Raw genomic sequence first — 25238 nt, forward strand, 5'->3', positions numbered from 1 at the left:
CGATGATAGGCCAAAACTCTACTAGGCGTGTTTGCTAATTGGATTATTTTGCTGACAGCTAAGAATACAGATGGCCAATCCGACGATTTGATTGGCTTTCATCTTGTCAGTTTACCGTCATGACGCTTGAACAGTAGTTTACGTTAAGCACAGGCAAACCGACAAACTCATCACTAGGTTGCTAGTTTGTCATGCTGAGTGTTTCCATCCATCTCAATGGTCACGGTTTTCAATTTCAGCAAAATTAGCTTAGAGTAACCAACATCAGCTTAGTAATTTAACAGTTGTTTAGTACTTTGTGAAGTATTAGTGTGTGTGTATATATATATATATATATATATATATATATATATATATATATATATATATATATATATATAAATATACATACACACACACACACACACACATAATGTTGATTTTCACCAGTAAAAAGTTAAGTTCTGTGCCTTAAAAGAAATATCAAGAAATCTTCCTCCCATTTGTTTTTTTACTGTTACATGGTCTAGGTGTAATCAAAAGTTGAGCAAATATGTATAAAGATATCTACATTCCCTTTTAGTGGAGCACATATTCTCTGAAATTGAAGCATTTTCAAGATCAAAGGGGGTTTATTCTTGGTCCAACTAAGTAATATGTATTTTGGCCAATAAAAAGCTGCTTTTGAGCTAAATGAATCCCATGTGGTGCAAGTGTCATATTGCTATATGTCAATCCTAGAATAAAGAACCTTGAGTCCAATTTATAACCAAATACAGTGTCCAATTTCCTTTTGATCTTGCTCCAGAACCCATGCATTCTCTTTCAACCTTTATGAAACACTTCTGGATGCACCAGCTGAACTGTCCACTTCTCTGCCTACTGTGTCTGCATTAAACTGTGGTTAACCAACCAGAGACATAGGAACACAGATGTCTTTGTGTCTTGAGAGCTGAATGGTTAGCAGTAGAAGGTGACCCTATGCTGTTTTATGAATCTTTTATCGAGTTTTGTCAGGGCAGACCACCATTGGCTGCTTGACAGCACCATCAAGTGGTCACCGGCAGCCGTTTTAATGGCAAAAAATGATTTTCTTCCTCAGTATTTTTGCCATTTTCCATTTTCAATGTCTAAATGTTCTTAATTCAAGATACTTTAACTTGAGAAGCAAAATTGCTTACAAAATAAATATCTTAAAAATACAAAAAATATCTGTTTATTTTTCTTACACCAATGGCAGACTTTTTTTCTTGTGTTAAGCTTAGATCACTTAATTTTGATATATTTTTTCTGAAACAAGACTTGTTACCTTTTGTCATTTTTCTTCTCAAGTGTTTAAACGTGTGGAAAACAAGACAAAATTAATCAAAACTATGAGTCAAAAAAAAAGACCTATTACACATAACAAGCTGCACAGTTCGATTACTAGCAGCTTATAAAAGCTGAGTGCACATTCCAACACTCCCAGTTCTCTCAAGGAAATGCGGCTCTGAGGCAGAGTTAGATTATTATTACTGGTGACATCATGCAGCTGTTGCTGACTGGACAGTTTTGCCTGAAAGCAACATCATGTTTAAATATTTGTGAATGTCTGCATTAATGCATCTAGTATGCATGATTAATTATGCATTACTGTGTGTGTGTGTGTGTGTGTGTGTGTGTGTGTGTGTGTGTGTGTGTGTGTGTGTGTGTGTGTGTGCGAGCGCATGGTGTGATGGTGTATGCAGGCAGTCAAATATTATTCATATTGACTTTAGTCAATATGAATAAGTAGCATTCTAAACTGTAAAAAAAAATCTATATTTTTATTGGAGCATGTTTTACTAGAAAATACTACTGTAATTCAGTTTTTCTATTAAAAATTACACTTTTAAAGGAATAAAAATGAACATTTCTGAAGATGTACTCACCTTCAGGCCATCTAAGATATGAGTTTGTCTCTTAATTGGGACAGATTGGTAAAGTTTGAGTAAAATTTTGCATTACATAACTAGCTCACCATTGAATCCTCTGGAGTGAATGGGTGCCGTCAGAATAAGAGTCCAAACAGATATTAACATCCTGTGAAGTGAAAGTGTTCATAAGAAACAAATCCATCATTAAGGCAGGTGTTTCAATGGAGAAAGCAATATTATGGATAGAGGATTTAGAGGATAGTTTTTTAGGTGAAAGCAACAGTTGGTAGTTAAAACATCTCAGTGATGGATTTGTTTCTCCCTCAGCTTTTTGCTTTACAACACAGTAATTGATGGACTTGTGGATTACTCATGGAGTAGTGTGATGATTATGATCATCTGTTTGGACTCTGATGGCACCCATTAACCTCATAGGATCCATTTGGAGCAAATTTGTATTTTGGGTGAGCTATTCCTTTATTTAATTGTGTTACTTGCATTTTCTTTGTAATTGTTTGTGAAATTTACTAGCAATGTCTGAGTGAAAACTGTTTCTACACCATTTATTTTTCAGTGTATCACACAATACGTCATGCACTCCATTTGACCCTGGCTTTTCCTTCATATTCTGATTTAATTATTTTTGAATTTTGAATGCTTTGAGGGGATTCACTTCACATTAAGCATGCTGTCCACACAGCGTTAAATATTGAGAGAGCGTGTCATTTGTTTTTATAATTTCTCTTGCCACAGGTGCTGTTGGCAGCCCGAGCTTGGAGACCTCGAGAGGTAACTGCATTTTGATGAGCCGTCAAATGAGTGAACAAAGCAGGCTGGAGGCTTTAGTCAGGCAGGCTAGTTTATTTCATCACTTGTGACACAGAGCATGCACACGGATAGTCAACACTCCCCAGCCTGCCTTTGTTTCTGGCCACATCTGAATGTTTTCTGCCATGACAGGCTGTTTTCTTCAAGCTCTTGCATGCTTTGTCCTTGTGAAAGCCTCTTTCTCATTTACCTATGTGCCATATCCTCTCTCCACTGTGGCAAAGCGAGAGGGAACTTGGTTCAGGGGTTTAAAGTCTGGGTCAGTCTACTTTCTTTTAACATGCAAGGATGAATGGATGACATTCTGTTGAGGATATGGAAGGGGCATGTTCTGTTTTACTCCATGTTCTTAATTCACACGTTTTAACAACACCACAGAGTATAAAAGCAAATTCATCTTTTATTCAGCGCAGGTTGAATATTCAGACTGCAAGATGTTAAAGCAGTGGAGGTCAGTGTTTAGCAGGCTTCTCTCGCCCTGAAGTACTAAGACAAGGTTTGAACCAGGGTTCATGGAAGCACATTAAAATGTTTCGCATTCTGAACAAGATGCAGACCAAAGCTCCAGCCTATAGACCCTTCTGCATATGCATTAGGCTCTGTGCGACAGAAGCTCACTCATTCACCACCCTGTGGGTTGTCTTCAGGCGAGGCCCTCGGTGTGAATGCTTTGTTCTCGGGTGTGCTGGTGGGGCCCCGGCACACTTAATGGTGTGAATCAGTGGACCAGTGATGTGATGAGCGTATGGTTGATCTCACTCCTTACCCTTTGGCATCTCCGGTCTCCTTGAGGCTTGTATGATGAACATATTTTACCCTTGAATACTGATGAAACAATTAACAGTTAGTTTGTCTATTGTCATTTAAAATGGTATAAAATAGTTATTTTAAAGTAATCAAAAATAATTAACTGAAGTGATAAGGAAGAATATAATGCTCTTTACAGCCATTTTGTCCCATTTCAATTTATTATGAACATTACAGAAATTAACATTATAATTTTAAGTTAACTCAGTGTTTTTTTTTTAATTGAACCTTTTGACAGATATTTTAAATAAAAAAGTGCATATGTGTTTTTTGTGTAGTACCATATTAGATACATCAAGCAAAGAGGAAAAAACACCTTAAATTTTATTTAGAAACCCAAACTGAGCAGAAATATACAATTTGGTGTAGTTGCTCATATTTCATAAATTTGACCATATAAAAATAAAATTTAAATATAAACATAAGTTGTCACTCTAGATATTTTTATAATATGTCATGGGAAAATTACATTATTTATGGGCAAAGCTCTGTAGTTTTTAACGTGATACTCAAATTCGAGCAATTTTCAATATATATATATATATATATATATATATATATATATATATATATATATATATATATATATATATATATACATACATACATACATACATACATACATACATATATATATATATATATATATATATATATATATATATATATATATATATATATATATATATAAATAAATGAAATTATTGATAATCAAGACCTAAATTTCAGAAGGCAAATGTAGGAAGTAGAAAAAAAACTAAAGATGTGGAAGATTGTGAAGAAAGCACAATGTAGAAAGACAGTCAAGAACACAGACTTTGATCATGTTGATAATTTATAGACCATAGAAGTTTGCATACAGTAAGTTTTATAGAGTTAATGTTTCAGTTGATTTGTAATAAATTTTTAAGTAATCATTTTAACCTGGTGGTGACATATAATGTATATGTATCATTGTGTCCCAATACTGCTGTCTTACTATATACTCAAAAGCACGCACATGTGTCACCAGCAAAGACAGCCTGGCTCCACAGTGGGGTCTGGGTGGGCCTACCCAGCCTAATTATGATCTTGGCCCAACCTTTGCAACCACCACCCACCTGCTGCCTTAATTTTCCAGCCCACCCTGAAAGTCCTATAGGCCACATTCTGTAATTATGCCTCCAAGAAAAGTACAGCGAGGTTTTGGTACATAATAGATCCTTCGCACAATTTCACTTAATCAACAACTAAGATCAGATATCAGTGCCATTATTTATTAATTCCTTTTTTATTCATTTTTAGCTGAAGTCCATTTTTTCCCCAATAAACATTGTTAAATATTGTGTAAATCAATTTATACACAAATGTTATTAAGAGTATATGAAAACTGTTAATTTCATACCTGCTAACCAACATTTGGTCCAAACCAATCCTACCCAGTAGCTAAATTGAATCTACACTATACTACACATCCATTCAGGCACAGTTTAATTATTTGTATTTTCATTATTTGTACCCATTTTATTTATATTAAGAAATTACGTATCAGGATTTTAAATGTTTTCAGAAAGGTCCTGAATTCGGTTCTGCACCTCAGACTGACAAACAGCATTTTCTGGAAGTCAGGCACCTCCTTTCACTGATCATTAGCTGAAAATCCAGCCCTTGTGATGCTTTCTCTAAGTCAACCACTTATTTAGTGTAATGGGATGTGAAGGCCTATTTGTTTTCATCTTTTCCACAGACAGTTTTTTGTTCACTTCTGCCCCCTGCAGGAATATTTCTGAATGGAAACCATTATTGTGAAGTCAGAGAGACTCCTCTTCACCTTACATGAGCACATCTATTTTAGCAATGTATTAAGCATATAACATACTAAAGGGATTACACACCCCAAAATGAAAAATCTGTCATTATTTCATCTTCATATCATTCCAAACCTGTATGACCTTCTATCTTCTAAAGAATAAGATATTTTGAAAAATGTTGGGATCATTTTCAGTAACCATTCACTTTGATTAAATGGCAAAAAATATTAAGGCATTGAATGGAAACTGAAACTGGTTTCTTACTTTCTTCAAAATACCTTTTGTTTTCCACAGAGGATAGAAGGTCATACAGGTTTGGAATAACACGAAGGCAGAATTTAAATTTTTTGGTGGGCTTACACCATTCAGATACTTTAAATGACTGTATCTCTTTATCACATTTTCAAATAGTTTGCTGATAATCATATTAAATAAGCTGTTTTGAGGAAATAAATGACAAGTAAACTGTAAAATTCTTTATTCGACAGATCAATGATCATATATTCCGCCGTTCTCTCCTGTTCCTGCCTGTCGTTTCCCTTCTGCTCGGCGGTCTTAACACTCCTGTGTGACTGCGACTCAAACAGTAATGGGAAAATGTTTTGAGCATTTCACACACTCACAGAGCCGAAGCGTTGCGTTCTCAGTCGGCGTACCCATTAGGCTGGCTGTCGACCAGCAGACCTGTCACCCTTGTTTAATGTGCCTCACTGGGCGTGTTTGTGTGCAGGCTCCGCGATGGGCATTTCTGAGGAGGAGTCCAGGCTGAAGCGGAATGCGAACCCACAGGATGAGGGTTAATAGCATCTGTGCCTATTCTGCCACCTTCAGACGTCAGGAACACGCACCGTCACCCACTCAGCTCAGAGGGTCGTGTACAGAGTGCTGGATGCCGCTCTTTGACAATGTCAGCACCGATTTAAATGAAATTCTGCATGCGCTAATTGAGTGATCTCTAACCATCCACTCAAACCACCTGGGCAGAGCTCCAGCAGTCAGTTCATCTTCTTCGGCGGTGGAGCTCCGGCATGTCCTACTTTACTGTTTAATGACCCTCTGATAGAGCAGGACCATGCCAAACAGCAAACAAAAGCGAGAGCTTTAAAACCCAGCGTGACCCAGATGATGCCCCCCTCTGTGCCCGCTTTCATTGTTCTGACAGGAGAAAAAAGCCGGGTTTCATTTGCATAATAAATGGGATTGAAACAGCACGAGAGTGTGCCGGTCCTCACCGTAAAACAGTGCCTGTTACAGCAGCATGCAAATGATCTTCATCATAATCCCATCATCATTCAAAGATTCGCTTGAGTTGATGGGAACTATGTGAACATAAATACACTTCCAGATTTGATGTGAGAAATGATCCATATGTTCAGAAACTTAAAATCTGTTTCTAATACAGTGATTAATATTGTACTCTTCATAGAGATAAAAAAAATGCATAATATATATATATATATGTCATGTAAATAAACAGTAGTGGCCCAAATTATAGAAAACTTGTATTTTCACCAGCTAAATTTTTTTTTTTAAAGTCAGTTATTCCTATCTTTAGTTTTTCTTGAAGCATCTTCAGAATCAGAATCAAAATCAGAATCTTGGAAACATTTCCACAGTTCTGGATTTAGTCCATCTCAGTTTGTTCTGTTTCTTCAATATTTCTTTCTATATATATATATATATATATATATATATATATATATATATATATATATATTAAGGGCTGCACCGTGACCCTTAAACAGAGTTTTAATGTGATCTAATGATTATGTTCTAAATATGCCTGAAAATATTTTTTATATTAATTTTGTTACACTGAATGACATTTGGTGGGTCTTTTACTAAATAGTAGACTTCTCCAAATCATAGTAAATATGTTTGATTATTGTTTGCTCAAAACAAACAAACAAACAAACAAAAAACTAATAAACTTCAATTGTTTTGATCCTTGAAACCCCTTTTTTGTATATAAATATCATTCTAATTTAACCCAAAATGGAAATCTCCACTGTAGACACGTCTTTGTCAGCGGCACAATTTCTGGTGTAAGATGGCAAGGTTAAACGTCTCCTCAGCTGTATTTGGTTGCCAGGCAGTGCTCAAAAACATGCCCGACAACAGCTATTCAGATATTAGGGCTCACAATAAGATGTTTTGTGAGATTGGCAGAGATCTAGGCAGGGGACTAATTAAGCATACAAAACACTATTTATTTTGAAACCCATATTTATAATTGAAACTCATATTTGAATGGTGCTGACATACATTTTCTCATTAGCAGAGTTTAATTGTTGTACAGCATTTAGGTGGTTTAGTGTGCATGTGTGGGCTTTAGATCCTCACAGACAATGTGCAAGAACCAGGATTACAGTTGTGTCACACCAAGATTATTCTCCTTGCCTTATCCTTGCAGAAATATGATTATTATTGTCATTGTCATTTTGTGTTATTCCTGTTTATAGCGCGATTAAGTCCAGTCTTATTAATGAAAAACTCATCGGATGTCAGCTCCTGCTCATGGAGGATAAGAAAATGTTTATGAGACAGAGGGCAAAGCTGGGAAAGGTCCCTGTGAGATTTGCCAAGTTTAAATACATGCCAGGCCTGAAATAATTTTGTCTGCATGGATCAGAGATTCAAGTTTACAAGATAAGCTATCATGGGCGTCTCAGGACAGGCTCGCACAGACGAAAGCAGCCTCACTTCTGCAGATACTGCCCTCTGTCCTTGCATTCATGGTGGAATTCTGTTTTTATACAAAGTGTGTGTTTATAAGTGCTTGGATATGCATTATGGATATGTTATATAGTATACAGTGGTCAAAAATGTAAAATGTTTTTATATAGTTTATAATTTTGCATATTATATATATATATAATTTTTATAGTTTTATATACAGTAAGAAACAAATTATATATATGCCTGTTCAATTGCTTGATAACTCAAATTGCTAATCAGCCAATCACATGACACCAACTGGTGAAGACGACTTGCTGAAGTTCAAACCGAGCATCAGAATGAGGAAGAAAGGGGATTTAAGTAACTTTGAATGTGGAATGATTTTGTTGCACATAATATATATAAACAACATATACACACACACACACACACACACACACACACACATATAAAATATGGGTATATATATAAATAATAAAAAAAAAAAAATATATATATATATATATATATATAAAAAATACAAATGTAATTATATAGTGATATTGTATATTCAATAATATTATTTTTATTAGTTATTGTATGTATAAAAGCTATTTTATATACACACACATACACACACACTTTGTGGTTGTGCCTCAAACCAGTGTGATGTTTTTATTTATATGTGGTACAGATTTAAAGTTTCATTAGAGCAACAACAGCACCTTTGCAGGATTCTTAATTTCCACCAGTTTAATTTGTAAAGTGCCAGTGAGTCCCATGATCCTCATCTCTTGTGGTTCTCATCTCTGATTGCTCGAACCCTGATTTGGCTTCTTATAAGAATATTAGACCCTCTGCTATAAAAAGACACTGGAGGCATTATCGTCTTATAAAACGGATTCAGAAACAAATTAAAAATTGTCATGTCTAATCTTCTTTCACCAAAAGTACCAAGTGCAAGTGGTACATGTTCTTAAATCTGTGGCCTGATCCAAGTTGTTTACAGCGCTAAGCCTCAGGAGGGATCTGGTTGCTCATAAATCTGGGGCTCTGATTATGTCGTAGCAGAGATGAGACACAAAGCCACACTCTCATTTTCACTTCCTCCTGACCATGAGACATACATTTAGGTCAGATATAAAGCCTGTTTGCCCTTCTATAAAGTTATATACCTGTCTAATGCACATATACACTGATAGGAACTACACTTAAAAAAAAGTCTGTAAAAATAGAGCACAATGTATACTGTATTATTTAAAGGATTTTTCAGTATTTATTTATGTTGTACTAGTACTTTGAATTTTCGCTGCAATACATTGTGTTAACAGAAATGTCCATGAAATTAATAGATAAAGTCCCTTGTAATGAGCTTCCAGTGCGTTTTCTATTATTATAATTTTTTTGGTTTATTCTACATGAAGGAAATATCTTATTTTTTATGTACAATCAATGTTTCATATAGTATTGATGCATATAGTATTGATGCTAGCACAATCACTACTGAGGAAACCTGAAGTCCAAATCTAACAAAAAATAAAGGCCAAAAAGTATAAAAACCACCAAAATCATGGCCCGTACAAATTCAATATTTGCATTTTTTTTACATCAAAGATGCCTTCATCTGGTCAATTTTGAAGGCAGGATAGATTCAGAGGTTGTGTCAATGAAAATTACACATTTTGACATTTCTAACGAGAAATAAGTATTGTATTTCTCATTTATCTCTACTTCCACTTCACATCACGGAGTATTGTAAGACTGTATGACATCCTTTTAAGCATTATATTGTCATATATATATATATATATATATATATATATATATATATATATATATATATATATATATATATATATATATATATATATATATATATATATATATATATATATATTTATTTATATATTTATTTATTTTATTTTTTCTTTGGCATTTGTGGTTTGATATAGAAACATCATCAGAAGAATCATCTTGGTTTTAAAAGCACCCATATTTCCTATGTGATTTCTAAGGATTGTGTATGTTTGTATAAGTGTACAAATATGATTTAAATATGGGATAATATGCAGTAGCCCCAAAACGCATTTGGGCAGGTAACCCACATAAAACTGTATGAATTTCCTTGCATTACCAAAATATCAAGCAAGGTGGCTTTTTTTTTAATAAAATAATTATATAATAATAATAATAATATATAATATAAATATTTTTTTCAATTTGATCAAGTACTATTACAATATAAAATTTTCTGTTCATTCAAAGATCTAACAGTAATTATTGTCTTTATAATAAACAAGCAGATATTGTTCTTTTTTTTTATTTTAACTGTTTGATATATCCAAATGGATGAGTTACATTTTTCAAATGGCTTTCAAAGACATGGTGTCTTAATTCACAATTCATTTAATATGTGGTGGGCATGCTGCATATCTGTGTTTGTTTGCGTGAGTATTCATGCATCTACATATGGAAGCCATGTTAAGCGTCCCCATTTTAATTAGTGGACAGGATAAACATACATGTTTGACACACAATGCACACCAGCTCTGCTCTTTTTTTTTCTTTCTTTCTTTTTTTAAATGCTCTGGGGAAGCAGTTGAACTGAGCAGCGCAGAGGCTTAGCGACTGATTACAGAGATTGCTGGTGCCATCCAGAGCCTGCTGGAACACACGAGTCAAGTGGCCTGGCAGCAGGGCGAGATTTGTTTTCTTGGGATTGTGTGGAATTATACCGAGTATTAATTCAGGTCCCTGCAGGATTCTGTGGGAGGCGACGGCTGGCCAGTCGTTACAGCGATGATAAGGATAAGGAGCAGCTGCTGATGCTCAGTTCAGCAACCAGATTAATCAGCCGAGACTCTGTATTAAAAAAATAAGGCACAGAGCAAGTTTGATTGAGACTTACGCTTAAGGAAAAATGAAGGGATCTGGATGCTACATGTAAGGGGGGGGGAGAGGACAACCAGCTCGTTCCCAAAGCTGTTAAGATGGGATGAATACAGAGCACTGGATATAGCTCTAGTTTCATCATAAAAAAACACTCCTTAATCTATATTTGAGACGTACTGGATCTTTATCAGGGAAAGATTATTCTTTCCATTATATTTAACTTAAATAACACATTGTATATGGTTTTGTAATGTTCCCCATAAGCGGCTTGGCAACTGCCTATAGCTGAGGAATGTGTTACTGTAGCAAGCTCCGCTCATATTAAGAACATGGCAAAATGGCATAATAAGAATGAAAATGTATTTTGTGTATCAGATTTAATTATATTATATAAATATAAATATAATTTTGAGCAAAGTCTTAGTTAATTAAAGGAACATTTTGGGTACAATACAAGTTTGTGTCATTTTATAACCATACAAATTAATGTTCACGTTTATCTCCTTTTATTAGAAAAAAAATAACTGGGTTACTGTGTAGAATCTACAATAGAAGCATGGGCAGATCAATAAATGTAAAAAAAAAAAAATCAAAAGACAAATCATAAAATAGTGAATAATTCACCCAAAAATGAGAATTGGTTTAAATTTAATCGCCCTCAGGTCATCCAAGATGTACGTTTCTTTACTGAAACTAATGGATCTTCTGCATTGAATGGGTGCCGTCAGAATGAGAGTCCAAAACGTTGATAAAAACATCACAACATTGATTGATTTATTCATTTTTTGGGCTAAAAAGTCTGAATTGGGAGAGAAATATGCACAGATCAAGTACCGTTTACTAGCAAAAATGGTCCATATCAGTGCTTAACAAATATGTTGGTGGATTTTGGGAGTACAACAGGGAATGGACTTTTTCACTGAAGGAAGCATTATGGTATTTTGGACAGAAATTATGGTTTACAGTTGAAATCTTAATGAGGAATTTATTACAACAACAGATTTTCTCTTTACAGGATGTGAATTGATGAATTAGAGTTGTGTGGATTAACCTATTGTGAATTATTGTGATGGTTTTCTCAGCTGTTTGAAATCTCATTCTGACGGCACCCATTCACTGCAGAGGATCCACTGGTAAACAAACGATCTAATGCTTCATTTCTCCAAATCCATTCAGATGAAGAAGCAAACTCATGTACATCTTGGATGACCTGAAGGTGAGTACAATTGAATCCAATTTTCATTTTGGAATGAACTATAACCAGAAGGTGATTTAAGTGTGAAAAATTGCTTATTAACCTAAGTTATATATCCAATTTTACAACTTTACAGCACAATGGCATAAACCTAAAATTACTGTGAAATTATATTAACAGCATTACAACTGAAATAATACTTCTTTTACAGAATACTACTTAAAATCCTCCAAAAATCAACCTTCACCATACAGTTTATTTTTTGTTAATGAGGAGCAAGACATTATTATTATTATGGTTTTTTTTTTTTTTTTTTTTTTTTTTGAGGTAATCAACTTTATACCACAAATGGTGTCAGTTAACCTGGACTATTTCTTTAAACTGGGTCTGGCACCACAACATCCACCCCATCATGCAAACCCCCAGTCCAAAATACATAAATATGCATACAGACTACACACGCATAAACGCATCACTACTTTCCGAGCACCCCGTCTCCTCTCGCAGCTGTGAATATTGAAGTGAAACACTAATAACAACATGTTTGCATTTTTGCGACTGCTCGGTCTCAATTATTTACTGGTGGACTCTTAATGTGACCATGTTGGGCTACAGCTCAGCGCACAGCCTTTCCTTCAGTCAGCTCCACTCTGCCATGTCACCTTGACCGTGTCACTACAGCTTAGGCGCAGACGGGGGTCAGAGTTCACTCTGCCAGGTTGCGTGAGTTTACAAGAAGGTAAGGTCCAATCAAGCATGAGACAGCTTTTCACTTCCAGTGTCCGTTAGGCCTCCTTGGCCAAGCAGCTCCTGCGCCCTGCACATTAATCCACTCCACAGCATTAATGCACCGAATGAAAGTTTTATGCACCGAATAGTCAGCAAATAGTCACTGCTTTTAAGGCACAAATAAGGCCAGGGTAAGCAGTTGTGTGAACATGGTGTGCTTTGGTTTTATATGCTTTTTAGCTGTATATATTGTGAGATATTTTTCAGCTGTAGCCCACGCCAACTCGAGATGTTTCTACAAACTCGTTCATGACTAATGAACACGGATATGAAAATTGGGTCCAAAATTCTGAGACCATTTTGAATTTGGGATTTCTAATTTAAACCTTGTTATTAAAAATGTTAGTATTTAAAAGAAAAAAAAGTAAAACAAAGAATATTAATATATTATTATATATTATTAGTGAAAATCATATTTAATTAAATTTTTATTTGATTAGAATTACATTATACACTCTCACATCATCATTAGCATGATTATTATTATTATTATTATTATTATTTCAGATTTGTTACTATTTCAAGGTAACAGCGGTAATATTTTAGGATTTCAAAACAAATATTATTATTATTATTGTAATTACTATCCAATATTATTACTATACTGTTATTATTTATTAGATAAATATTTCATATTCAGCTACTGAATATTTCAAGGTTATAATACAATTTTAGGATTTTGAAAAAAATTAAAACAATCAAATTTTTTATTTTTGTAAATAATTTTAATTAGTTTTATATTAAATTAATATTTAACAATTATTACACATTCAACTCTATTTGTAGGTATGGATTTCTAACAAAACAATTAAACAAAGAATATTATTAATATTGAATATTATTGTATTTCTATTTCTTTAATAAATATTTCAGATTCTGCACATCTATTTCAAAGTAACTGTCAAAAACCGTTACGTGACATTGACCATATGAACTCATTTGTATACGGTCAGAACCACAAGTTGATCACTGGATTTTTCTCAAATCATGCTGGTTATGATCATCAGGTTTATGGAGTTCTTGCAGCTCCATCTGTCATTAAAGCAGAAGAAAGACCAATCAAATAAGACTTAGTTTCAAGTACCACAGGAAATGTTCTCATAAGTTTTTGACGTTTCACTCTATTGTGGCCATCACAAGTACAGCCATTTTGATGTAAAATATGGTCATACTGCCCTCTAGTGAACTGTATAGTATTGACATGCAGATAAATCCGAATCAAGGAAGTAATCATTTGACTAAAAAAGATAATAAATTCAAAATCTACCTGTAACATTGACTCTTTAATACATAATATTGATAAACCTTAAGTTAAATTGTCCATTTGTAGCCGCAGAAAGAAATTACCTCTTTAATTCTACACATTTTACTCTTCCTATTATTACATTACAATAACGCAAAGTTTAATGAGCTGGTATAGTCTCACTCATTAAATAAATCGTGTACAGTTGAAGTCAAAGGTTTACATACACACAGAGCAGAATCTGCTAGATGTTAATAATTTAACAAAAATAAAAGGGATCATAATAAATGCATGTTATTGGTTATTAAGTACTGACCTTTTAAGTAAAAGGTTAACATATACACCACAAGAGAAAATAATCGTTGAATTTATAAAAATGACCCCGTTCAAAAGTTTAGATGTATTTGATTCTTAATAGGGGGCTGTTATCTGAATGATCTACAGCTTATTAATGAGTCCCTTGTTTGTGCTGAACAGTTAAACTGACTGCTGTTCTTCAGAAAAATCCTTCAGGTCCCACAAAATCTTTGGTTTTCCAGCATATTTGTATATTTGAACTCTTTCCAACAATGACTGTATGATTTAGAGATCCATCTTTTCACACTGAGGACAACTGAGGGACTCATACACAACTATTACAGAAGGTTCAAACAATGCGTTAAGAGACAGGGGGTGAACACTTTTTGTATATAAAGATCAGGGTAAATGTAACTTATTTTCTTTTCAAGGAAACGTAACTATTTTCTGTAGCTTCTTAAGGGCAGTACCTACTAAATGAAAAAATGTGATAGGCGAAATAAGAAAAATTTCCACATCTTCATCCTGTTCAAAAGTTTAAATAATTAACTTATGTCACTCATTTTTAATAAAGTACATACTTTGGAACGAATCAGCAGGGGGCGGTGTAGTTCCAGCCATGACATCCATCCAGTTTGGAAAACCGCTTGTTCGATGTAAAACTGGCGGGAAAACATCCTGAAGGAATGAACAGTCATCACTAGCCCAAAAGGACAGGCTGAAATAACAATTTAGATTTTATGAATGACAATAAAGTGATCAAATACCTGCATATTATTATTGTTTTCTAATTAAACCTAAAAAAGAAGATGATTTTATGTCACCAACAATATTATCAAATATGCTACAACAAGACATCCCTCAAGCTTTTAGATTTCAAAGTGGTTACCTTGCTGATTGCCAGGTAAAGGATGTGCAAACAGAGCAGCTGTTTTCTCCTCTCTCTTGTTGATGTATCCAGGGAACAGCTCGGCGCTGGGCACACTTTGGGGTGTGGTGGTGATGGTGTCTTCGATGGGGATGTCCAGGGCACCTCCTTCGGCTGGTGTAATGAAAGGCTGCAGGGCTGTGGCTAGGCCAATAGGGCACACTGAAGCCCAGAATACCAGCTCTGTGGCATGACGAGGAGGGAGGAAAAGTGACTCCCAAAATTTGAAATCTGAAAACAAGGTTGGGTCTATGAGTAGGTCTATATTAGAATAAAGTAACAGAATGTTAATAAAAAAATTGTAATACAAGTTAAAATGAGAAAAAAAGATTATGACATATTTTCCACCTTTTTTACATTCCTTATTAAATATTTCCTTATTATTATTATGTTTTAATATTAACCATAAAAATGACATTAAGTCTGGCTAAAACAGAATAAAAATAAAAACAAGTTAAAACAAAATTTTGGAGTGAAACTGAAAATGTGAAAGTATATATTTTGTTATAATGTTTTCCCCTTTTTTAATTTTCTTTATTATTTAAAACATTTCATATCTACTTTTTTCATTAAATGCTAATAGAAAATGGTCTTACAAATGAAAATGACATTCATAATGACAAAATATTTAATCATTATGTGTTTTCCTCCTTTTTAATATTCTTTAATCATTTCTTTGTTTATATTTCAATATTTTCCACAAACTAGACAAGAAATCTTAACAAAATTCAATGAAATGCTACTAGCAAACTTTCATACAACTGAAAATGACAGTTTCTTTTTATTATTCTTTATTAAAAATTTCCTTGTGTATTATTTAAAATGTTTCTTATTAACCATTAAATTCACATGAAATCTAGCTAAAGTGCTTATTAAAAATGATCAGTCTGGCAAAAAAAAAATATATATATATATTTTTATAAGGTGTTTTCCTCCTTATTATATTTTAAATATCTTCATATTTACTATAAAATTGACAAGAAATCTGGCTACAAAGTAAGTACCTTAAATGAACCTTAAGGTCAATGTAAGCAAAAAAAAAAAAATTGTCTAAAAAGGAATATTGCCACAGAGGAGACGCCTCTGACGATAATAACACATAGGAGCAAGCTGTGCTTAGTAGTAAGTGAGCGGCGCAGACCGACCCAAACCGGTCTCATCTCTGTCAGGCCCTGGGTGCTGCAGCAGATGGAAGCTGGGGTTAAATTCAGCTCTGGGTGTAACCATACATAAACAAGCAGAGCAGACCTCAAACATGGCTTCTGGATGCTCTACGGCCTGTAGGGAAGATCCTGGGATGAAAACAAGAGCCCAAACCTGACACTGTTTCATGAGACATCACTGGTCCACATTCAGCAGAGAATATGATACGCACAACACATCAGCGGCAGCATCTTCAAACAGTCAGTGTGACAGCTGTACAGACAGAGAAAGCATGTCCAACATTACCATGTGTTGTCAAGAAAAAGACAAGAAGCGTTCTATTATGGGCTGTCCCTTCTACCTAGTGGTTGCCTTGGACACACATTGTGGACATCACAAAGGAGCCAGTGTACAGTCCTGTGCAGACGCCTTGGCAGCCGCTCTGGCCATAGTAGCGATGTTCCCTCTCTGTGCAATGATGTAATGTTTTGGAATGATCGGAGCAGCTCAGCGAGAACCGGAGTCAGAGTAATGGATGAGTGGTTTCTGTGGATAGAGTTTTGTTTGAGAGTTTTCTTCTTCTTTTTATTTTTCGGTGGGTTGATTCAGTTGTCCATCATGGACCATGGCAGATCTAAGGCTTGCACTTTGCGTGTAATTTAGAGCTCTAAATTGAAGGTTTGTAGCCAAGAACTGCATCTACTATGATTAGTGTTCTACCACTTTCCTATCCACTAAGAGCAGTTAATCTTTAGTTTATATACACAAGTTGAATCACGCAAAAGGAGATGGCCCTGTAACTCATTGTTACATATTACATAATACACGGGTCTAATCATTTCTACATTTGGGATGCCAGTGTGGTGAGGATTGCAAAGAGAAACTGCCAATTTAAAGTGATGGGAATTTCACATGGACTGAACTTAAATAGCCACCGAACTAGGATCCCACAAACACGGCTTGTAATAGGCAGCTCTTCTTTCAACGAGTCAATGAGTTCAGTGTGAAAACAAATAATGTTTTCACTCAATTAAATTTTTATGCATGCATGCATTTAACCAGTTGGCTAGACTCAATTTCAATCAATTATGAATATACCAAAAATGGGTTTACTAGTCAAGTTTAGATTTTCAAATGTCAAACAAAAAAAGTAGCATTGCTTTGAACTTGATAAAAATGTATCGCGGTTTGCACAAGCACATGATAATTATAAGAAATGTTTCTTGAACAGCAAATCAGCATATTAGAATGATTTCTGAAGAATCATGTGACACTGAAGACTGGAGTAAAATACTAAAAATCTAGCTTTGCCATTACAGTAATAAACTAGACTACATTTTAAAATATATAAAAATTAGTGCTGTCAAATGATTTATTGCATCCAAAATAAAGGTTTTTGTTTACGTAATACATGTATGTGTTCTGCGCGTGTGTGTGTACATATATATATATATATATATATATATATATATATATATAGAGAGAGAGAGAGAGAGAGAGAGAGAGAGAGAGAGAGAGAGAGAGAGATAGATACACTCAGTATTTTATTCAATATTTACATGCAAACATAGTAATCTTAAATATATACATGCATGTGTATCTATATATACATATTACATGTACACAGTACACACACATATATTACACAAAAAATATTTTAAATGCAATTAATCACGAATAATCGTTTGACTGCATTAATTAAAATAGAAAACAGCTATTTTAAATTGTAATACTAATTCAGAATATTATTGTTTTTACTGTATTTTTGAAAATCTAAAACTGTTCTCATCTTAATTTTTGTCTGTTAAATTCCACATAAAGAGAGTAAATAATAAACTACAAAAATGGAAAAACCCATCATAATGTAAAATCATATTTCAACACAGGGGGCACTGTAGAGGCTGCAAGACCTGAAATGCATGTCAAAAGAGACATCCATTCCAAATTGTGCAGGGCTGAGGTTCTCGAGAACCAATAGGCCAATATTTGGCTATGAAAAAAAATCCGTAAACAGCCATATACAGTCAGTGGTGCATTATTCATAGGATGTAGATTAATAGAGATACAGCATTAAAAATGAAGAATGTAGTAGCATACTTTTCGTGGGGAACTAGAGGAGTTGGAGAGGAGAATCGGATTTCAAGCACCTGAGTTGAATTTATGTGGAGTTGAAAGGAAGGGTGCGCGCACTAAAACTACTGAAGTCTGGGGCAGTTACCAAAACCACGTGTGGGAAGGGAGGGGCTTCAGCCAGCGGACTGTTGAAACTTTGTTAAGCTCCGCCCTTAACAGCTGCAGCGCATTTATACACATGCGCAAACTTTGCCCATGTACGACACTCCCCAAAACCTATGCGACTAAACTCCAAAGAACTTCAGCGCCTTTCCAACTCCGTTTGAAGAGGCAACCCCCGTCCAGCCGTGGATTTCTCTGAGTACACAAGGATCCTTCTCGGTCCGAAAACTTTTTCCCCCTGAGCTGGAACTCACTATAACCCAGAAAATGTCTGCTTCGGTGCTGTCTTCCATATTTGATTTCGACGGGGTAAGAGTTTATATTTTAATTATTGACTTTTTTTTTCAGCTTATCTTATTATTTAGTTGCTCTTTCTTTGTTTGTTTCCTCAGTTTATCCGCGTTGGCAAACTTGTAACACGAGAGCTCTGTGTTTACTCGCTAGACTTCATAATAACGCGTTGTTGGGAGACAGGGACTCCTCTAACTCGTTTTGTTTCAACTTCTGTAACTCCGTTACAGACGGTGTTTTTGCGTTATGTGTCACAAACTTTGATATGATATCCACATATATGTATATTACAAATTAAAGTAGTTTTTGAAACCCATAGACTCATTGTCAAGTACAAGAATGTCTGTTGTGACAAATATACCACACTAGTGATTTATAAGCTGTAACATCAGTTGAAAACCTTGATTTTAGGTTTTGTGAATGAATTACATGCTCAAAATAATATGCCACACATTTTAAATCTCTTATTCCAAATATATTGGACAACATGTACAATTTTAACCGCACAGAGCAAATAAAATGCAACAAAAACCGAAACGCATAAAGCATGGGTTTGTCTTGTCATATTTATTTTTAAATTTGTATACATATTTACCTATATTCAGTTCATTCAGTATCATCATTAACGATGATAATTTCAATATCATTTAACAGTCACTCTGCCACTTACCAAAGTGTACTTTTATTTATTTTTTTATCATGTATATATTCAAACATACATACTGCCCTATAGCTTATGCCACCTCAGGAGGCTGATAGTCATGTACAATAGTGTTTTAATTCCTGTATTTCATTGCTAATTACTGGTTAAACTAATGGTGATGAATCTTAAACTTATTTGACATCCATGCTTTTTATTGTTACTTAAATTCTTATTGTTTTCTTTCAGGAAAAAGTCCCAAGTTCAAATGCAATCTATCTCCACAATATGCTGGAAAAGAGGAATGTCGGGGTCCCATTTGCTGCTTCCAATACCAACAGCAACCGTTCTTTAGGTTATTTCAGGAGTAACTCATCAAACCACATGGACTTCAACATGAGCAACAGGCTGCAGATCGGTTTCGAGAGCTCAACACCTGCCTTCATGAATAAAGAAAACAAGTACAGAGACCGTGCGTTCAGTGACGCAGGGGAACGCAGTCAACAGCTTCAGGAAATCCTTCAACAAAAGCCCGGCTCTCAGATCAACTCAACCCGCTACAAAACTGAACTTTGCAGGCCTTTTGAGGAAAACGGTTCGTGCAAGTACGGGGAAAAGTGTCAGTTCGCTCACGGCTATCACGAACTGAGAAACTTGTCCCGCCACCCGAAGTACAAGACAGAGCCATGTCGCACATTCCACACTATTGGTTTCTGCCCATACGGCCCTCGCTGTCACTTCATTCACAACGCAGATGAACGCAGAGCTGCTACGGGTAACGCTCAGCCGAGGCTCAGCAGGGAGATTGGTGTCCTGGAAGAGAAGGAGTCATCAAACCTGTTCCTGAGACCGAGGGAAAGACCGAAGCTGCACCACAGCCTGAGCTTTTCTGGCTTCTCCAGCTCCTTCAGCAACGAGTCTGCTTTGATTGACAACCCAACATCACGTACGCCCCCGCCACCCACCTGCACACTCACTCCCAGCTCACCCTGTCTGAATGCGTTCACGTTCCCCGATCAGGATCTTAAGGCTCTCCTTGCCCCAATCATCCCTCAAACCCATAGTGCTTTTAATCATCTGACCAGCAGTGGTTTGTACAGTAACATCCAGACCAACGCTAGCCCCCCATCACCACCTTTCAAAATGAGCCACTTGCCCTCCATGCATCCGCTCTCCGAGTCTCCAGTGTTCGATTCTCCACCAAGCCCGCCGGATTCCCTCTCCGATCCCGAAGGGTACCTGAGCGGCTCTTGCTGTTCCTCTGGCACAATCAGCGGCTCGGAGTCACCCAGTATGGACGCAAATAGACGTTTGCCAATCTTCAGCAGGCTGTCGATTTCAGATGATTGACTTGCTATTATTGTTATAGCCTTTTATCCAAGTAGTGCCAACATGAGTTTCAGGTGTTTGTCTCATGATTGAGATCTGATTATATTTCTTCTTTCTCATTTTTCTTTACCAAAATGATGGCTCCAACAGTCTAGAAAAAGGCCTACGTAGAAGTAACTATCTTGGGAAAACATTCCATAAGTTTGGAAGCGGTGCGAGCGCACAAGAACTGGGACTCATAAGTTTGTCATGGAATGTCACTGCATATTTTTTTTTTTTTTAAGCTGTGTGGTATCATTGCATTTTGCATCATGCTTTGAAATCTATTTAACTTATTTATTGTCATGTGAAAGTATAGCCTTCAAGGATAAATTGAGTCCATATGGTATTTATCAAATCTAAAGCAATACACTTGTATTCCTGTTGAAATTGTGATCGCCAATATTAATCTGGAAACTGTTGGGTTCGTCTCACAATAATATATTTTTGTTAACTCGTTTATTTTACTGTAAATAGGTAAATAATTTAAGATTGTATGCTATTTATTTCAATTTTGTTTACTGTGTGTGTATATATTAAAAAAGTGGGAGCATCTGATGAGGTCACGCTGTGATTTCTTGTGCAGGAGGGAGGGAAGCGTCAGAGGATCTATGGGCATTTGTAGAATGTAGCCTATCTTATGTCTTTATGGCCTTAACTAACAAACTGGCTTCACACCTACGAATATGACTTTTTTTTTTTTTACCAACATTAACGCCAACCAAAAAAAGTGTCCATTTGCACACAGTTGCGCAACGATTGCAGTCTAGTGCCAGACAATGTAGCCCTCTCCTATCTAGAGGTTAATAACTAGCTAATATGTGCCTGCTGGGGTTGAAGATCCCACATAGTTTAACCTAATAAAGCAGTTGCTGTGGTGTATATCTAAAGCCAATCGAATTGAATGTAGCTCATAGATCAAGATGCCTTTTTTTTTATGGTGACTGAGATGCTATTTCCTTGTTTATTTTTCTACTTTTAGAACATTTCAACGCACCATTCCTAATGAAAGCTACTCTGCCTTTCAACTGTGCTTCTGTAGACATGCTGACTGGGGATATTAAGTTTTGTAGTTGGTTAATAACTATTACTTTAACTTTTTAGATGAAGTAAAGCAACACTGAATGTAATAAACGAACGTCAGCTGTAGCTGGAGTATGTATACAAAGTGTGCAGAGAAAACTTGTACTGTATGTTGTTTATATATATATATACATATTCTATAGAACTTCTAATAAAGGCATTTTTGAACAAGATCTGGATGTTTGGAAGGGTTTTTATTCCACAGTGGATATAAGAGTTGCTCAATGCTCAGTACAGGGCTTATTCATGAGGCATCCTGTAAATTATTTTCTACTCCATTCTAGTCCGTTTTCCCATCTTCCTGCTTTTCTTTCAGGGAAAAATAGCGACTTCAATGTCCTAGCGTTTGGTCTCCTCTCCTAACAGAATGTTTTGTAGAGGCCTGCTTTGTATGAATGGCAGAACATGAAGTATGGTGGGGGGAGTTGTGGCCTTCCACCGCAATCTCTGAAAGGTAGTTTATTGCAAAAAAAATTATTTATACAGATGTGTTCAGTATCATATATAAGCAGCCTACAGAGTCCTCTGCAGTTGAAATTCTCAGTGCTTATCGTAAGAAATGTAATTAGGAAAACACAGGCAGACATGTGTATCAGTGTTAAGGGTCTGCTCGTGAAGATAAGGTGCTTTGCAAATATTTACATACTAAGAACTTCTTAGACAACTCTGTTTAACTTGGAGTGTTCAAAATGTATGGCCTGTCACAAGCATATGTATGAAAAGGTTGATAAACGGTCAAATTATTGCGTTAGCTTAAATGTGAAGCTACATTTGGACGTATCTGGATCCACTATGTGTGTGTGTGAGAGTAGTGGGGGTCCTTTGCGTGTCAGTGTGCTTGTGCAAAAGAAAGGTTGTCGGCCATTAATGAACCACATCTCACAAAAGCAGGAAACCACTCTGTTCGCTGATTAGGGACTCTTGGGAGCAGAGTTATTCCTCTTGGATATTTTCCACCCCTCTTTTGTGATTTATGTGGAGTAGGCTTCAGGCACAGGGACATTTTTCAGATATGCATAAATACACTCCGTCAAACTTTGAGTCAGAGTGAATTATGTTCTTTGACAGTCATTACAAAAGCTAAAATTATCAGGATTTAAAATACTCCATGTTCTCATTTAATAATATAATATAATATAATTGTTTAATTATATTATTAAATTGTACTATTGAAACATTTATATAAAATAAATGTAATTATGTATTATAACATATCCCCCACAAACACTGGATCCAAAAATGCTGAAATGTGTTAATTAAATTTCATTTTCCAACTAAAACTATATATAAGACTATATATTTTTAATAGTATGTCATATAAATGAATTATAAACTGGTTTATATATTGTGTATGTGTGTATCTCTCTCTCTCTCTCTCTCTCTCTCTCTCTCTTTATATATATATATATATATATATATATATATATACACACACACACACACACACACACACACACAATCATCAATAGTCAATGATCATTTAGTAAAACAAGAAGTACAATCATAGTAAATAAAGGGTTTATCATAGTCTCTATTGGGTGTGGCTGTTTTTAATACAAGAACACTTTTGAAATTTTGAGGAATAGGGTTGTTGCATTGAAGGATAGAGGACTGGCTCCACTTTGGCTCAGGCTTATCTTCAGCAGCTAAGCACCTGTGACAAACAAACCAACTGGTCTGTTCCTTTCCTGTTTTGTTGTCGGAAATGTGTGCTTGGTGCAAGTTTCAGTGCCTCCATGCACAAGGCAAGGAAGTCCCACCCTCCTCCTCCTCTTCCACAAGTGCTGGAGTCTAAAAAGCACTAAGTGAACACTTCCTTCCTTGAGCAAACAGTCCTATACTCATAGCCCCATGTGTTCTGCCTCTGCGGTAGCTGTATTGTCTTAAGCGTTATCTGAGAGCAACCGAGGGAAAGCCAACACAATATAGTTCAGTGAGTCATAAGAAAAGTTAGAGCAGATCACATCCATAAACACAAATTCAGAGGGGTGTGGCGGCTAAGAGTTTACTGGCCTGATAAAGCTATCGCCCTGTTTGATTTAGTTTCCTCCAAGTTGGGCTAGATTCCAATGCAGATATAGTGATGCTTGGAAACAGACAAACTCCACCATATGGACTCAAGGAGATTGGAAGTCTCTACAGTGGATAGATTCACTGGCATAATAGAATCAGGGACACGGAAACAAACTGTGGAGCATGATGAATCTGACGTGTCACACAGTGCAGAACAATGAATTCAAAGAGCACTTAAAGAGCAACGCACTCAGTAGGGGTCTAAACTAAAGGAAATGAGAGGCCCATCTGGGACTTGAATCAGAATACTACAGCACAGAACAATGGCACAACCTGTTCACTCAACAGAATTCATGTGGTGATGTTTGCTTGCCATGGAAGCCTGTTTCCACCTAAAAAAAAAAACATTCACAATTGTGACTTTATTTCTTGAGACTACTTCTTCTAGTAGCGGCTTTGTATGTAACAGCGTGAGAAATCTTCAAATGTGGGTCTATATCTAGCAAAAACAACTTTGTTTTGAAACTTTGTTTCTTGAAAATAAGACCATTTTTATAAAGTGTAAAATATATTTTGCACAATAGACACTCACACTTTATACCTCAAAATTGAGAATATTCTCATGGTTGCAATTTTACATAAATTTCTTTTTTGGAAGTGCAAATTTATTTTTATAAATATTATATATATATATATATATATATATATATATATATATATATATATATATATATATATATATATATATATATATATATATATATATATATATATATATATATTTTTTTTTTTTTTTTTTTTTTTTTTTTTACTTAAATGTACTTTTATTCACCCAATTTCTTATTTTCAAATTAATCATCTCATATTTATTTTCTTAGGTAGAAATTGACTTCCATAGTGTGCAGATGTGAAGTGACTTAAAACCTGTTAACTTAAGACATTCTTATTGATTTAAAGTCATGCTCTCATTAAGTTGGAGTTGGCTTAATACTTATTTTCACTACATCAGTTTAAATGTACGTATCTTTATTGAAGCACTCCAGCCCCCTGTCCAAGTTTCTGATGTTGATTCATACAGTGAATAAGCCACCTTTCTGGTCCCCTGCTACCCTGGCTGTAAATAGGTCAAGCACACACACATTAACATACAGTTTGCTATGTTAG

The 25238-nt window shown here is 35.3% G+C and overlaps 1 protein-coding gene across 1 annotated transcript; it reads left to right on the forward strand.

Annotated features, from left to right (window-relative positions):
• Positions 1 to 18758: 18758 nt before the first annotated feature.
• On the forward strand, positions 18759 to 22234 carry zfp36l2 (zinc finger protein 36, C3H type-like 2). Its single transcript, XM_026276384.1, has 2 exons — positions 18759 to 18988; positions 19860 to 22234. The coding sequence occupies exons 1-2, from the start codon at positions 18947 to 18949 to the stop codon at positions 20958 to 20960; spliced, it is 1143 nt and encodes a 380-aa protein (XP_026132169.1). The 5' UTR covers positions 18759 to 18946; the 3' UTR covers positions 20961 to 22234.
• Positions 22235 to 25238: the final 3004 nt, after the last annotated feature.

Source organism: Carassius auratus, chromosome 12, assembly GCF_003368295.1.
Source record: "Carassius auratus strain Wakin chromosome 12, ASM336829v1, whole genome shotgun sequence".
NCBI lineage: Eukaryota > Metazoa > Chordata > Actinopteri > Cypriniformes > Cyprinidae > Carassius > Carassius auratus.